Here is a 15,510-nt window from a genome sequence, read left to right as displayed (position 1 = left end):
TTCCAAAACCTAGATGGCCATGACACCCTGGAACAACAGCTTCTTAGCAGTACCAACGACACCTATCAATCTGACCAGACAGAGGACAATTCACTCTCCTAGAACTCCAAACTGCAGTCAACAAAATCAGAAACAGAAGAACAGTGGGGATAGACATGATAGAGCCAGAAATTGTAAAGAAGGTGGCAGAATACACCCTAAACCTGCTTCTGAATCTATATAACTACTGCCTCCGCTCTGGCTACTTCCCAACGAACTGGAAGGTGGCCAGCATTAAGCTCATATTAAAAAACCCATCCAAGCCACAACACCTACCGAACACCTATCGCCCGATTGCACTCCTCTCTGTCCTGAGCAAGGTAATGGAACAGATGCTTATAGTAAGAATTGAGGCACACTACACCCGGGAACAACTCCATGCATTGGAGAATATCCTGGGTCTGGCCGAAAACTGTGATCAGAAATACCTTTTCGTCACCTCGGTAGATTTCGCGGGGGCGTTCTACACCTTATTGTGGTCGAGCGTCCTCGCACGACTGACAGAAGCGAAACTGCCTGGTAACCTCCTCGCCTGCCTCCGGAACTATCTGAATAACCGAAAAATCACAGTACAGGCCCCCTACTGCAGGATGGAACGTCAAATTTATCGTGGATGTCCGTATGGCTCTGTTCTTGGTCCACCTTTGTGGAATTACGTCCTCGACGAGTTTCTTCGCTTGGACCTTGGAAACTTCCATTAGCAGGTCTGTGCGGATGTGATCTCACTTTGATCCTCGCCGCCAACTCCAGGGCTCAGATGGAGAACCTCGCTAAAAGAGCTTTAGGAGCCCTCCTGATGTGGGCTGAGAAGCACAAATTAACCATCTCTCCGACCAAAACTCAGTCCATATTATTAAAAGGCTATCTAAATCCAACAAGACCACCACAAATAAAAATTTATGACAGGACGATCAGGTTAAAAACTGAGTTAAAATACCTAGGCGTCATCCAGGATAGAAATTTATCATTTGTCGCTCATCTCAACAACATCCATGCAAAAATAAAAAAAGTACACAGCAATGGACGCCAGGGTCACTAGCCGGGACTGGGGAGGCGCACCCTTGCGCTCTTCTACATGGCAGTCTTCATTCCGATCATCACATACGCCTCAGGTGCCTGGTACCGCAAATCCTCAACAGCAGTGAACCGGAGAAAACTGGGAATAATCCAAAGACCGATACTTTTGACCATAACACGTGCTTGTAACACGGTGTCAACTCATGCACTTCAGGTGATTGCTGGAGCTCTACCCCTAGACTTGGACGTTGCCCGTGTGGGCATGTATACCATCTGAACCGTGGAACCAGCACTACATTCATGAACTTTACCACAGATCCTGCCAATAACCGATCCATGGAGAAAAGGAGACGACAAACCCATCTGATGACCAACTGGCTGGCAACAACGCTGGACAGACTCCACAAAGGGAGAAATTACACGAAAGTTCCAAGTGTAAAAACTTTATAAATAATCCACAGTATCCGTCCTGGTTCTCCCCAGGCTTATCTACAACCTACCTCCTCACAGGGCGTGGAGCAATCCGCTGCAAACTAAATCTACTGGGAATTATTGATGACCCAAGGTGTGCCTGCGGCTCCCTGGAGTCCTGACACCATGTTATGTACGAGTTGTACGAAGATCTCCGTGGTTTACTTGTCACCAAATTTCATTTTATACTTAAAAATCAGGAGCATTACCTACTGTAGGACGGAATAACTTACAGAGCCTTTTCTGAATTTGCCCAAAAGATGTTTGCTAGACGCCGGACACTTCCGCCAGGATCCACCTTAGATAAAGCCTCAAGCTCTGGTCAACCTGCCGCAAAGAAATCACACACTCAGGAAGAACCAGGCTGTAACAACAAAAGTGCAGACCAACCAATCACTACATCATCATCACCACAAAGAACAGGACATCAATTCCAAAAGTGACCACCAAAACCGGACCAGACTCACTGAACGGACCCTCTACATTTTAAGTGACAACTGGACGGGACAGGCGTCCCAGGTGCTACCAGACTCAGACCATAACTAGGACAAACTGGAAGATGGGTCACCATTCCCATGAGTGACATTTCTTAGACCGGACTGGACTCACTGAATACGAACTCCAAAGAAGACGCACCACAGCTTTGATGTTCAAGGCCATATTGACTCTCAAAACCATGTTCCCTTGCATGGTCCTTTCTTCCCCTTTCCTCCCACTGGGGGAGTTGACGGTCTCTTTGTCTCCTCCCCCCGCTTATCCCTCCTTCCCTCTGGTGGGGCATGGGCCTGCCCCACTGACACCTTGGGGTAAACTTCTCTATTGACCCCATATTTCTGTCTGTTTCCCCCCAGCCTTCAGTCTCACCCCCTGCTCTCTCTTAAAAATTTACATGATTAGTGTTCAAACCCCTAGTAATTGTACCCTACACTCAAAAACGTAATTAACGCAATTTTTAATTACCTCGGCTAACCCTATTTCTTCTTCCCTCCCCCGTATTTTTTTTTTATTGGTCCTTGCCACTGAAATCTCAGGAAATTAGGTGGCAGGACCTGCCAGAGTAAATAACTATGATACTTGTGTACGTGGTCTTCCTCCACGGGGCAGAGTGTGGACAACGTTGGGTCCCATTAGGAGCCCAACGGCTAAATGACCAGAGGAACAACGGTACATGACACTACACATGTACAAAATCCATACACTTTTAAACCTCTGGCATTGACAATGTTCTGTTCCGTACCCACAATGTATACTACGCGGAGATGGAAGGAAACCCCTGGTGCCGTTTGACACTAAACACACTCTACACTCTACCTGTGAGGAGATAAGGGTGGGTAAGATGACTGTGGCCAATTCGCGCTCTGATTAAGATTACTTCCTCCCTTCTGTTTACACGGAAGCTGGAGGACCATAGTTGAGTTCAGGTTTTATTTGGAGGAATTTATTATGCGTTTGGGCTTGCCATTGAATTTTGGGCTCGATAAATCAGGTGAGCGTCGAGACCAGGCAACGGGTCCAACCCGGCCAATCCATCGACACCCAAAACGCCTGCTCAAATGGTCACGAACACACCTTCCATAATGGGCAGGCGCCCCGTCATGTTGAAACCAAATGTTGCGTCTCACATTTGCTGGAACATCGTCAAGTTCCTCCAAATGTGAGAACTTGCTGGAACTTGTTCAAGAAAGATCCGATATTTAGCGGAGTTCATGCAGGATGGTAACAGGTGTGGGTCGACTAAGCAACCATCGACCATACCTGCCCACATTTATTGCGAAGCGATGTTGTGCCGTATGGGGGCGCACACAGTGTGGGTTGTCGTGAGCACACACATGAGCATTGTGCTGATTCAATAAGCCTTCCCGAGTGAAATAAGCCTCATCCGTAAACAAAACATGGGCTGGAAAATTCAAATCTTGAACACTTTCTTTGAGAAAGCACTGCGCAAAAGCCACACGTGCAGGATGATCTTGGGGGAGCAGTGACTGAACCCTTTGGAGATGAAAGGGGTGTAAGGAATCGTCGTGTCAGACACGCTTTACACTGCAACGAGACACTCCTAAGGCAGAGGCAACTGCACGTGTGCTAGTAGTAGGATTATTCTGGACGGCATTCAACACACTTTTTTCCATGGCGGGAGTTCGCGTCGAACGTGGTCTGCTCGCACTGTTCCTGTTACCTCTAAATGACTCATAATCGCATAAATTTATGCACACGCGCAAAAAAACCGTGATCCGGTACGTGTCTGTCTGGAAAGCGTTCTCCATAAATTCGTCGAGCGGCTCGTCCATTACCCTCTGCTAATCCATACATTAGGTGCATATCTGCCAGCTCACAGTTCGTATATCGATGCATGCTCTTCGTGCGGCGACTACTGCGCGAATAAGTAAACCAGAAATTTTCCCTCTCGCGAACTGATGAACAGCGCAGTCTACCGACTTACGGTGACGTTTCCGGTTATGGGTTCCTAAGCGATTCACATTCCTTTAGATGTTACCTAAATGTTTGTACCAATATTTTTGAGACACCCTGTATATAGTATAACAAAAAAAAAAGAAAGGTGAGTTTCCTCTCTCTGTTCTTACTTGAGACTTTCCGAGTGGACAACTGATAGAAAACGATAAGAACTTAAATAGAACTTTTATCTCTGAGAATCTCGCTATTTAATTCCCACTAGAAACGCTTGACCTCGAATTCGCTTGGCACCCGGGGACAAAAAGGAGGGGACAGGTAGAAGTATGGGGGATGATGAAGAAGAAGGCATCCCCCAGGTACAATGGAATGCATCCATCAGGCGAAAATAGGGAATGAGAGTGGGAGAAAAGTTGCTCTGGACGGCATTGTGCTCTGGACGGCAATGGCGGTCGAGCACAAGCGCGACCGCCATTTGGCACAAACATCTTACTCTCCTCATTCTTCCAACATTATGGCAATACTTCGGGGAAGGCTCATTCCTGTATCAGTAAGACAATGCGCCATTCCATACTGCTCGGGTCGTAACAGAGTAGTCTGAGGACATGAGTGTGGAAAAGTTCGATTGGCCAGTGGTGATCGGAGTGGTGATCTGAACCCTATCGAGCATCTTTGGGATGTATTAGATCGTCGGGTACGTGCACGTCGAGATCGCCCAAAGCGCAAGGCCGAACTGGTGGCTGCGTTAAAGGCCGAGTGGAGGTACATATCACATGACATTTATAAAAAGCTGGTTGAGAGTATGCCGCGAAGATTGAAGGCCGTCATAAAAGCAAAAGGTTTCAGCACAAAATATTAAATGACACAATTAAAGCTCTTTTTCTGTCTAAAGGTAGGTGTCCGGATATTAATGGTAGGGCAGTGTATTAGTGAACAGTTTGGCAAAATGTGTTTCTTCTTTTACAGTCAGATGGCTTTATTCGATGTAAAAGTTTCCATAACATGTCTCGAACCACATTGGATTTTAATGTGCACTGATTGTCCTATCACACTAATTGAACACTGACAGTTATTAATATATGTTTACACGCGTCAAGTTAATAATAAAAATATTACACTAATAAATATGTTTCCTTCTCTTTGGTGCTTTGTAACTTTAGTGTTTATTTTCAGTGAAGCTGGAACTCAATCGCCTCAGAGTGGTATCTTCAGTGTAACAATGACAGCGTCATCTTTTCTGTGTAAGTAATACTTCCTACTGTTTATAGGTCTAACAAGAGAGGAAATAATGCTAAAGCAGACTGAATGAAAATGGAACTGTGAGAGTCAAAAAAAGTTACATCTGCGCAGGTTTGTCCTATAGATGTTACCTCTGTCGACAATGCACTTTAGATGCTGCTGCAAAAACATTGATGAATAGTTTCTAGAATCACTTCGTCTTTTATACACTGTTTCGATTTCCTTGGCTCTAACATATGCTGCTGAAGGTAACGAAATCGAACTTTTACGAATTGCATGAAAGGTAGGATAGAGAACATTTTGTAAAAAGGAGAAATATAGTTAAAACTGATATAACTGATACTGCACTGTAACTAGTTGATTGAATAATAACTATAAACAATAATTGAAGATGGCAGTGGCTCTGAACCAGCGTTCTTTTATTACTTTTATACCAGTAAAATTGTAGGCCTGACTTAGCCCAGTGGTCAGGAGTTCGAGTGGACCGGGGTTCGAGCCCGTGACTACTAAATACGATAAATATTTGTATTGACGATTTATTGTAAACTCTATTGACTTGGTTGTCGTGACTTGGAGTATAAACAGAAAATTTAAAACGGGAACCGTCTGTGCTCAACTTCGAGGTGAAGGGTCAACTGTCTTGATTCCAGAACATATGAAACGTGCCCGTATCGACTCCGGAATTTACTGTTACGCATTTTGTCGAAATGGTGTATGGATTTGGTCAAAGAGCAGATTTTCTTCTCAAAATCATGCTTTTCAAAAGAACTGTGGCATCTCCAGTTTTCTGATTTAAGTTACCAACTTATTTTGTTTTTATGGGCTCTCTCAAAGAACATGCTTTTGAAAATCAGCTTACCATTGTATGTTTGAGTTACAATAACAGAAATGCACAAAGTTGAGTTGTCCCACTAATTCTGAAAGGTAACATCTTAGGCTATTTTTTGTTTGTAAATTACAATTGTTATTATTTAAAACAATAAAACAAAAAATATGTTGAGAATCTGTTAATAATAAAGATCGTGTATTCATAATAATAATAAAATAACGATAAATACTAAGAACGTATTTGCAGATTGAATTAATAAATATTTTTCTTTATTTAGGTCTCATGTCAATGGCTATACGGTTCTTAATTGTATGCGACGCGAACAGGACGAATACATCCATTCTCGTTTTAAATGCTCTCTCACTTGTAAAGGGATTTTTAATTACCATTTGCATGCTGTTCATAGCTGCTTACACGGTAAGTATCCATGTGTATGCTTAGATGCAGTGAATCATAATTTTTGTGTATTGCAAATATTCTTTTAGGCCGAAGAAATGTAGTTTCTGGCGCAAGGACAGACGTAGTTGAAACTGCACATTACGATTGGGAACAGTCAGAAGTGCTCGTAGAGTTGAATTTGTTTCAGAAAATAAAAAAAAAATTCAGAGAGTTTTGCGTCATTACCTATGATATGGTAGAGTGATAAACGTTCTTGTAAATCTGAGAGGAAACCGATTGCGGAGTGTCCAGCGTTGTTCAACAACGCTGGACAACGTATGTTTTTCTATGATTGGTGTCGAGTACCGCAGAATTATTTACTGTAAGAAGAATCGGATGAATGAGCTGAGTATGACCAGTTCGGAATCTGATTAGAATTATTTCCTAGTTTCGCTTTGTGCGGAAGCTGGAGGTTCACAATTGTGGTTCAAGTTTAAATTGAAAGAGCTGCTTTTTCGTTCCTTATATATTCCTCCGTGTACGTATTTATGGAGACGTATCAGCTCAGATCTTATGTTTGTATAAGAGATTGTTAGGTGAGGAGGCGCTTTTCAGAGCAAAGAGAACTTCGAAAAGATTCACAGCTCTTCTAAGACAAGCTTAATGGCTTGCAACTCAGCGCAGCGGTATGACTACTGAATTCGGTGATAAAGGTAACAGAAGCAGAAGCAATTGTGTTAGGGGAGAGAGCAACTGCACCCGCTTCACTGCCAAATTTTGAGCCATCAATGTAGATATTAGTAAAGTGGTAATAATTTTATGTGTAAGCCAGACATAGTTATTTGACGTTAATAATTCTTAGGGAATCTTTCTCTCATTGCTGAAAGTAATCGTGAAGCTAATCCACGGAGGATCCAGATCTGCGAAGTCTCTGAGGACTTTATGAAAGTGAACATTCCAACATTCTATTAGCATCTGGCCGATTTATTGTGGGCCTGCTTTTGTAGTAGCTTGTCCACTGACTGTCATGTAATAATAGCCAAATGGGATTAATAGGGAAGCTTTTAATTTTATTTGCGTATTGAGCAGTAACATGTTTCTTCTGATATTGAGTGGAGGTACATGGGCTTCAAGGCGCAGAACTTGAACTGGGGACGTTCTATATGTGCGAGACCAGTCAAGGCACTTATCCCTCGCAGAATTATAAACTGGTGCTACACAGTCTAGACGAGATCTAATTGGAGATCTTGATCTAATTGGATAAGTGAAGCAGGGTATAACGATCTGCACCCCACGTTGTACTAGAAATCACCGGATAATATTCATTTGATTCATTTATAAGATCATCAATGTAGAGGTTTGACTCGACAGTGTTCAGAATACTGCTCATTTGTATTTTTAATAAAGTGCCATCGAAAACAACACCTTCTCCTTGTATATGGGTCCTCCGATCAATAGAATGGAGATTCCATCACACCATGTGTTATCAAAGGTTTTCTTTATGTCAAGGCATACAATGGCTAGACGTTGATTTCCAATAAATGCACTTCTGATGTTTAATTCAGCCTTTACCATGAGATCCAAGAATGACATATTTTATCAGAAGCCGCATTGATTGTTACTGTTGTTGTAGTTGGGTTTTAGGAGTATTAGCGCCTAAGGCCATATTGCTCCGTATATACTGTCTGTAAATTGCAACGTGTGTGTGGTCTGTGGTCAATTTTCTGTTTGATGGACGAAAAACCCGTGTTTCTGAAAGAAAAAAACCACCATGCTACCCCGCCAGAGACCGGCTAACTCAGCCACGTTGTGGAAATTCCTCACGTCATCGACGGGACTCGAGTCTTTTCCGCCCTGTGTGGGGGAGGACTGCGATTCGACCAACTGTGCTACCCACGCGGGCGATAATTACTGATCTCGTTCCGGAATTCAAGCGACCACGTGAGTAGAAGGTGTATCATTTTTATATGGTTTTATGTAAGTAGCTGGTAAGAGAAATCGAATTATCATTTTATGATTTGAAGATTGGTATCAAAAAGGAGTGACGCCAGGAATTGGAAAATGTAAGTTCAGAGAAGATGCTGATGTTAGATAACTCTGACATCCGTATGTGCTCTGACTATACTAGCTTGTGGAATTTTATTATTTTCATTTTACATAACATTCGAGACGCAATCAAGGGTATACTCAGACAGGAAGATCTATGAAATTCAAGGTCTCAACAGCTAGAAATTTCAAAAACAGGCTTGATTTTTTTGCGTATGAACTCGCGTCCTATGGCATATTATGCTTGTGCATAGGTTGAACTTTTAGTTCCATCTGGTAATCCTATAATGAACTTGACAACGATTTTGCATCCCGAAACTACATTGGCATATTAAACTCACATAAGCTAGATATGGTGAACATGATAAGTGTAACAACTAAAGTAGAAATGTTTATGGAGATTATAACTTTTTCAACCCTACAAATAAACTATTAAAATCATTGAGGTATAATAAAGAAAAAGCAGTGGAAGACTGTAACATAATGCCTGCTGTACTTCATTATCATCATAATCAGTTTGGGAAATACGGATATGGAATTCATATATAGTTGCATGTTTTAATTATAAAATGTTCATTATACAACTAATTTATTTGTTCAACTAAACGTTGGTATTTTTGAACCAACGTGTAGGTGACTTAAGATATTGGTTTGTTCTCCTAATTGTTCAATACTTGAGAATCTAGAATATTAAACAGGTACATCGTCTGACATTTAGGATGTATAAATGGAATAGTTTTTTTTCCTTCTCTCATACAATGTTAATTTGCTCTATTTTAGCCCAAAACCAGCCGAAGGATCCATCTGTTCTTTGCAGATTCCCTGTTCGCACTGGGAGTGATGTACATGTGTACTCAAACTTACATTACATTCCAGATGTCTCACGTATATAGAGTGAGTGTTTGCTTTTCCAGACTTGCCCTTAGTCTGATCAGCATCTTAGCAGCGAGTACGTGTATCCTTTGAATTTGAAAATACTTCAGAATTTTGTTAAAGCCGTGAGAATTTCATATACTGTATATATCTTTTTTGTACCATGGATGGGAACGCTGTTTTGCCTGCTGAACAGATATAAGTAAGTAAAAGTATCGCCAAATAGTGTACGGAAGCCATAGGCTTTTGCTGAAATGGCAAAAAAAAGTAGATAACAAAAAAACAAATTATGCGCTTTTCTTTTTTCTTCAAACTGTCAGCCTCAACTACGAGAGGAGGCAACTTGTTCCAATAATCAACAACTCGCTGGCTAAAAGAAAACTTCCCACAATCTAGTCTAAACATCTCCCTGTAATTTAAATTTACGGTCCTTAGGTCTGGATTTATTTATATAAAAAAATTCAAATTATTTTATCAGAGTCACTCAGAATTGCTTCTATATACCCATATATGTACTGTGTCTGTAAATTCCGTGTGTTCTCTGGTCAATTTGCCTATTTTACTGAACGAAAAAACCTCAGTTTCTGGAGTTTTTTTTCTGTGGGGAAAACCTTGCTATCTACGCCTGAGACCGACTAACTCAGCCACGAAGTGAAAAATGCCCATAAAGTTCCTAGCTTCATTGACGGGATTTGAACCCGGCTTTTTCCACCCGGTGTGGGCAGGACGGTGACGATACCACTGTGCTACCGCTCAGACCATTTATTTATAACAGTGAAACTTCCGCCTTCATTCATTTTATTTATCTATCTCAGAGCCTGAATCAGGTCCCCTCTAAAGTGGCTAGTTGCCAAGCTCTGCAGCCCAAATAATCGAAGCCTTACCCCGTAAGGTGGCCTTTTAGCAGATCTCACTTATGAGATTTTTTTAAAGTATTAGTATAAGTAATGGCCACATAGTGCAAGGAAGCCTATGACTTATGCTGCATCAGCCAAAAAAAAAAAAATAAAATAAATAAAAATAAATAAATAGTAAATAAATAAAATCCTTTTCTTCCCTCTACTGTTTTTAATTCATCCCCACCAAATATATAAGTTATATTGGGGCTAATTGCTATTACCCAATTGTAATACTTTGTATTCTGCTGTATAAAAGCATAGATGACACTTTTCTAATCATTCTTGAAACCTATTCTCGTCGTCTTGAAGGAACTGCTGCTTGGCATTGATCACGAAGGACTCTTCCAATCTTTACGTCGTCTACAAATTTTGACATCTCGCTCTCTATCCCTTCGACGGTGTTGTTTATAAAAATCATAAATAACAGTAGTCCAAGATCCAATCCTTGGGGTTCCCCACTTCTGACGTTACACCAATCTAAAGGATATACATTAATCACAACCCTCTGCCTTCTGCCCTGCAGCCACTCTGTGATCCATTTTAGAATCTTTCCAGTAATTCCAACAAATTGCAGCTTATAGGCAATTTGTTTCAATCTCATGTGGGATTGAAACAAATGCCTTTCTAAAATCCAAATAAACTATAATGAAATTGTTTCCTACATTTAGTTCATGAATGATACGTTGGCACTTCTTCAACCCAAAGGAATCTTTCCCGAGTCCAATGATGCCATCATAATTAATTGCAGTGGTTCAATATAGTCTCTACCGGCCTCACCCAAAATTACTAAATTACTGGGTATATGCCATAAACTCCAGGGGTATTACTTGCGTTTAGGCTGGAAAGTTTTTCTAATAAAGAGTCAACTGTAATTTCTAAATCACTAACTGCATGTCTGTCTCACTTGCAGTCTCTCCTCACATGAAGGATCTTTCATCAGTAAAGATCTATGCGACGTACCTATTCAATTCATTCGCAACATCAGTTAGGTTATCTAAGACTTTCTCACACCTAGTAACAAGGGTCCGATTCGATCCGTTTTCTTCTTCTTTGTATTCACATACATGACCCAATTCTTTGTTCACTTAGCCAGTGCTTCCTCATATACATAGTTTTGGCCACCCTAACCTCATCCGTCTTAGCATTACAGATGAACTTGTAGCTGATGTAGGCTTCATTATTTTCCCTCGCTCTGTATCTTTCCCATGCTGTTCTTTTCTGCTCTATTTGCCCAGCCAGCTCCGCAGTCATCCATTTCCGCATCATCCTCCTGCAATATTTTCTTAATGGTATATGTACTTTCATGGCTTCCGTGATCATTGCTTTTAACTTATGTGTATTCCATAATTCTAATGTACTCACCCTCCTACCTTCAAATCCTCTGGCTTGAAGATTCTTCCCACTCTCTTCATATATTTTCTTCCAGCTAATTCACATACCAAATAGATTTCATGCTGGTAGGCGTAACTTCTGACTCAGCAAAAGCTCTTTTCGTGTTCAGGCTGCTTTTGATAAGAAGCATGACTCCACCGTCCTTTGTCTTCCCTAAATATATTTACATACCACTAGTATGTGTACATACCACGAACGTGTAGAATGGTGCTCTTCAAGACGCCTGGTCAGCGTGAAGAGGAAAAGACCAAACCCTCCAGCATGAGAGCGCAACAATACAAACGGCCCTCAGTCCCCAGCAGCTTTCACTCTCCCTCTTACGGCAGCGAGAGGATCAGAGTGGGAGCAGAGGGTGCTAAGAATCTCTGGGTACGACCAGGCTGCCATGCACGGAAACTGAACTTGGCCTGTTATAACGTACGATCATTCATCGGTGAAGACAGGATATTAGAGCTGGAAAAGGAATTAGAAAATGTGAATTGGAATATCATCGGTTTGGCTGAAACAAGAAGAAGAAATGAATCACTTATAAGTTTATCAAGTGGAAATCTGCTGTACACCAATGGAAACAGTGAAGGTGGAGTTGGGTTTCTGGTCCATAAAGATTTTAAAAACAACATTTTGGAATTCAAAAGTACATCACCAAGGGTGTCAAGGCTAATACTCAAGATTTCTAAGAGGTACAAGCTAAAGATTATAATGATTTATGCACCAACATCGAGCCATGATGATGAAGAGGTTGAAGAAATGTACACCGAAATTGAGTCTTCTAGATGAGCAGAAAACCCACTACACTATTATTATGGGGGACTTCAATGCTAAGGTTGGAAAAAGGCAAACCAGCGCAGAAAGAGGAACTATAGGAAATTTTGGAATTGGTGAAAGAAATAAAAGAGGTGAAAGACTTGTGGAATTTGCAGAATCTCAAGGACTGTCAGTAATGAACACTTTTTTCAAGAAAAGGGTGAACAGAAAGTGAACATGGAAGAGTCCAAATATATTAACAACTAATAAAATCGACTTCATCCTCACTAACAGAAGATATATTGTGAATGATGTTACCGTCCTGAATAAGGTAAATGTTGGAAGTGATCACAGAATGGTAAGATGTACACTTTATATAGATGTAGGAAAGGAAAGGAAAAAACTGACTCAAGTAAATAATACAAAGGTCTTTGAGATAACAGAGGAGGAGAAAACGCAGTATGTATTGGAACTTAAGAACAAGTTTGAGCTTCTGCAGACTGCTCAGGACCAAGATATCGACGAGGAATATTACAACTTTCTGAAAGTGATAAAGCCCAAGAAACCTATAGGGAAACAGAAATCCAAAGAAGAAAAAATTAGCCAAGAAACACTTGTCATGATGAACCAAAGACGACAAATGAAGAGCAAGAAAAACACTGACAGGGAGAAAATTGAGTATACTGAGTTATGCAAAGCCATTAGAAAGAGACTCAGAGAGGACATAAGAAGATTTAACACAAGAAAAGTAGAACAAGCATTAAGGGAAAACAAAGGATTTAAATCAGCAGCCATGAGCAGTAATACAGAAAGACAAATGATACTGAAACTGAAGAATAGCGATGGCGTACTTATAAACAGCAGAGAAAGCATAATTCAAATAGCAGAAGACTATTTGAATTAAGAGAATTATACAAGGAGCGAGGGAATGATACCAGCAGTGGGGAAGATGGATTGCAAAGTAGTAACACATACGACATACCCGATATTCTTCCTGATGAGGTAGAACATGCATTGAAGAAAATGAAGAATCGGAAAGCCCCGGGGGAAGATGAAGTTACTGTAGAGTTGTTAAAATTGGGAGGAAGAGACATAACACAAAAACTGGCAAGGCTCTTCACAAAGTGCATTAGAAAAGGTGTGGCGCCTAAGGAGTGGAATAATGCAATCATAGTTTTGCCGCATAAGAAAGGAGATAAATCAGAAATTGGAAATTATAGACCAATTAGCTTGTTATCCCATATCTACAAGTTGTTCACAAGGGTCATTACTAACAGATTAGAAAGAATACTTGATGAGAATCAACCGAAAGAGCAAGCTGGCTTTAGGACAGGATTCTCAACTATGGATCACCTTCACGTAATATCACAGCTAATGGAGAAAGCAAATGAATATAAAACACCATTATGCCTGGCATTTGTGGATTATGAAAAGGCATTTGACTCCATACAGCATAAGGCAATGTTTCGGGCACTGGAAAGACAAGGCATAGATACTCCATATATTATGATTTTGAAGAAAATATATGAGAGTGCTACATCCTTTATTAGACTAGACAAAGACAGTAGGAAATTTAAAATCGAGAAAGGAGTTCGACAAGGAGACACAATATCTCCGAAGCTGTTTACTGCTGCCCTTGAGGAAGCTTTCAGAAGATTAGACTGGTCGCAGAAAGGAGTCAATGTGAACGGAGAGTACCTAAACCATTTACGATTTGCAGATGACATTGTGGTCATACCAAAGCACGATACCAAAGAATTAGAGGAAAATCTTAATTAGTTATGCACAGTTAGTAAGGATTTTGGACTAAAGATGAATATGGCTAAAACAAAAGTAATGATGAACACGTATGGCACGGAAAGGGAAATAATGATTGAAGGAGCAGTAATTGAAAAGGTGGAGTCATATACTTATCTGGGACAAGTTATTAGCTGTAATAATGATAAATGGCTGGAAGTCAAGAGAAGAATAAATTTTGGATGAATAGCATTCAGGAAATATAGTCACATACTGAAGAGCAATATTCCAGTTTGTCTGAATCGTAAAATAATGAATCAATGTATACTCCCCACCATGACTTATGGAAGTGAAACTTGGGCACTCACCAAAGAATGGAAGAGAAGCTGAGAACTATACAGCGAAGGATGGAACGAATTATATTGGGAATCAGACTGTTAGATAAGAAGAGAAACACATGGATTAGGCAGCAAACTCAAGTAAAGGACATTCTTATCAAAACTAAAGAACTAAAATGGTCTTGGGCAGGACACATAGCTCGAAGACATGATGACAGATGGACTAAGAAAATAAGAGAATGGTACCCAAGAGGAGCTAGAAGAAAACCTGGAAGACAAAGGCAGAGATGGATAGATGAAATTCATGAGTTTTTGGGTAGTAAATGGATGGCCAGTGCTCAAAACTGAAGGAACTGGAAAGTTGCTGGAGAGGCCTTCATCCTACAGTGGATTGAAAATGGCTGATGATGAGTATGTGTATTACATTTACTATATATTAATGGGGTAGATGCACCATAGTTTACTCATAAATTTTGGCAACCCAAAGGTCGCGGGTTCGATTCCCGCCTCGGGCTTGGATCAAAGTACTGCAAAAACCTTCGGGGGTGCATTATGGCCACAGAAGCCTATGCGCCAATAACTACAAAAAAAAACAAAAAAAAAAAAAAACTCATAAATTTGAACTAGTGTAAAGGCATCGTTTTAATTGTATCTCATATTGTGGGTGCCTTCACAACGTGATAACTGGTGTTACACTACTTCGAATAAATAAAGCTTCTCTAGTAGAGCAGACTACCGTTATTTATTTTCAGTGGATACCGCCACACAGACGATCGTTTCGAAGTTAGTTGGCTTCATCATCGGTGGGTGGGTAGGTACCCTGGTAATGCAATATGCCATCGCAGTTGCGAAGATACCATGTTGTGCGCTATCTCGTTGTGAAGGCAGCCACAATAAGATATACAATTAAAACGATGCCTTTACACTACATACGCAGTTCAAATTTCTGGGTAAACTATGGTATATCTACACCATTATTATATAGTTAATTACCTAAACCCATATGAAATTATGCCGTGTGCATTTCGTTTTCTAATGTATTATACTGTATTTAAATACGATTTGGTGTGTAATGTATTTTATTTACTTGTACATATCA

General features: G+C 40.6%; 1 protein-coding gene across 2 annotated transcripts in view; it reads left to right on the top strand.

Moving 5' to 3' along the window:
- The window catches only part of LOC150077399 (DNA damage-regulated autophagy modulator protein 1-like), a 76,800-nt gene that overhangs the window by 33,775 nt on the left and 27,515 nt on the right, over positions 1 to 15,510 (top strand). The window contains exons 3-5 of one of the 2 annotated variants that reach the window (XM_090386140.1): positions 5,110 to 5,177; positions 6,282 to 6,421; positions 9,209 to 9,383. In XM_090386140.1, the coding sequence (XP_090242266.1) occupies positions 5,110 to 5,177; positions 6,282 to 6,421; positions 9,209 to 9,383 (383 nt within the window). The remainder of the gene's footprint in view (positions 1 to 5,109; positions 5,178 to 6,281; positions 6,422 to 9,208; positions 9,384 to 15,510) is intronic. The other variant, XM_090386141.1, reaches the window with a different exon arrangement.

The sequence above is a fragment of the Mastigoproctus giganteus genome, chromosome 12, assembly GCF_048544385.1.
Source record: "Mastigoproctus giganteus isolate SK-2022 chromosome 12, ASM4854438v1, whole genome shotgun sequence".
NCBI classification, from domain to species: domain Eukaryota; kingdom Metazoa; phylum Arthropoda; class Arachnida; order Uropygi; family Thelyphonidae; genus Mastigoproctus; species Mastigoproctus giganteus.
Note: the sequence above shows the minus strand (reverse complement) of the source record. Positions and strands in the feature narration are given on the sequence as shown.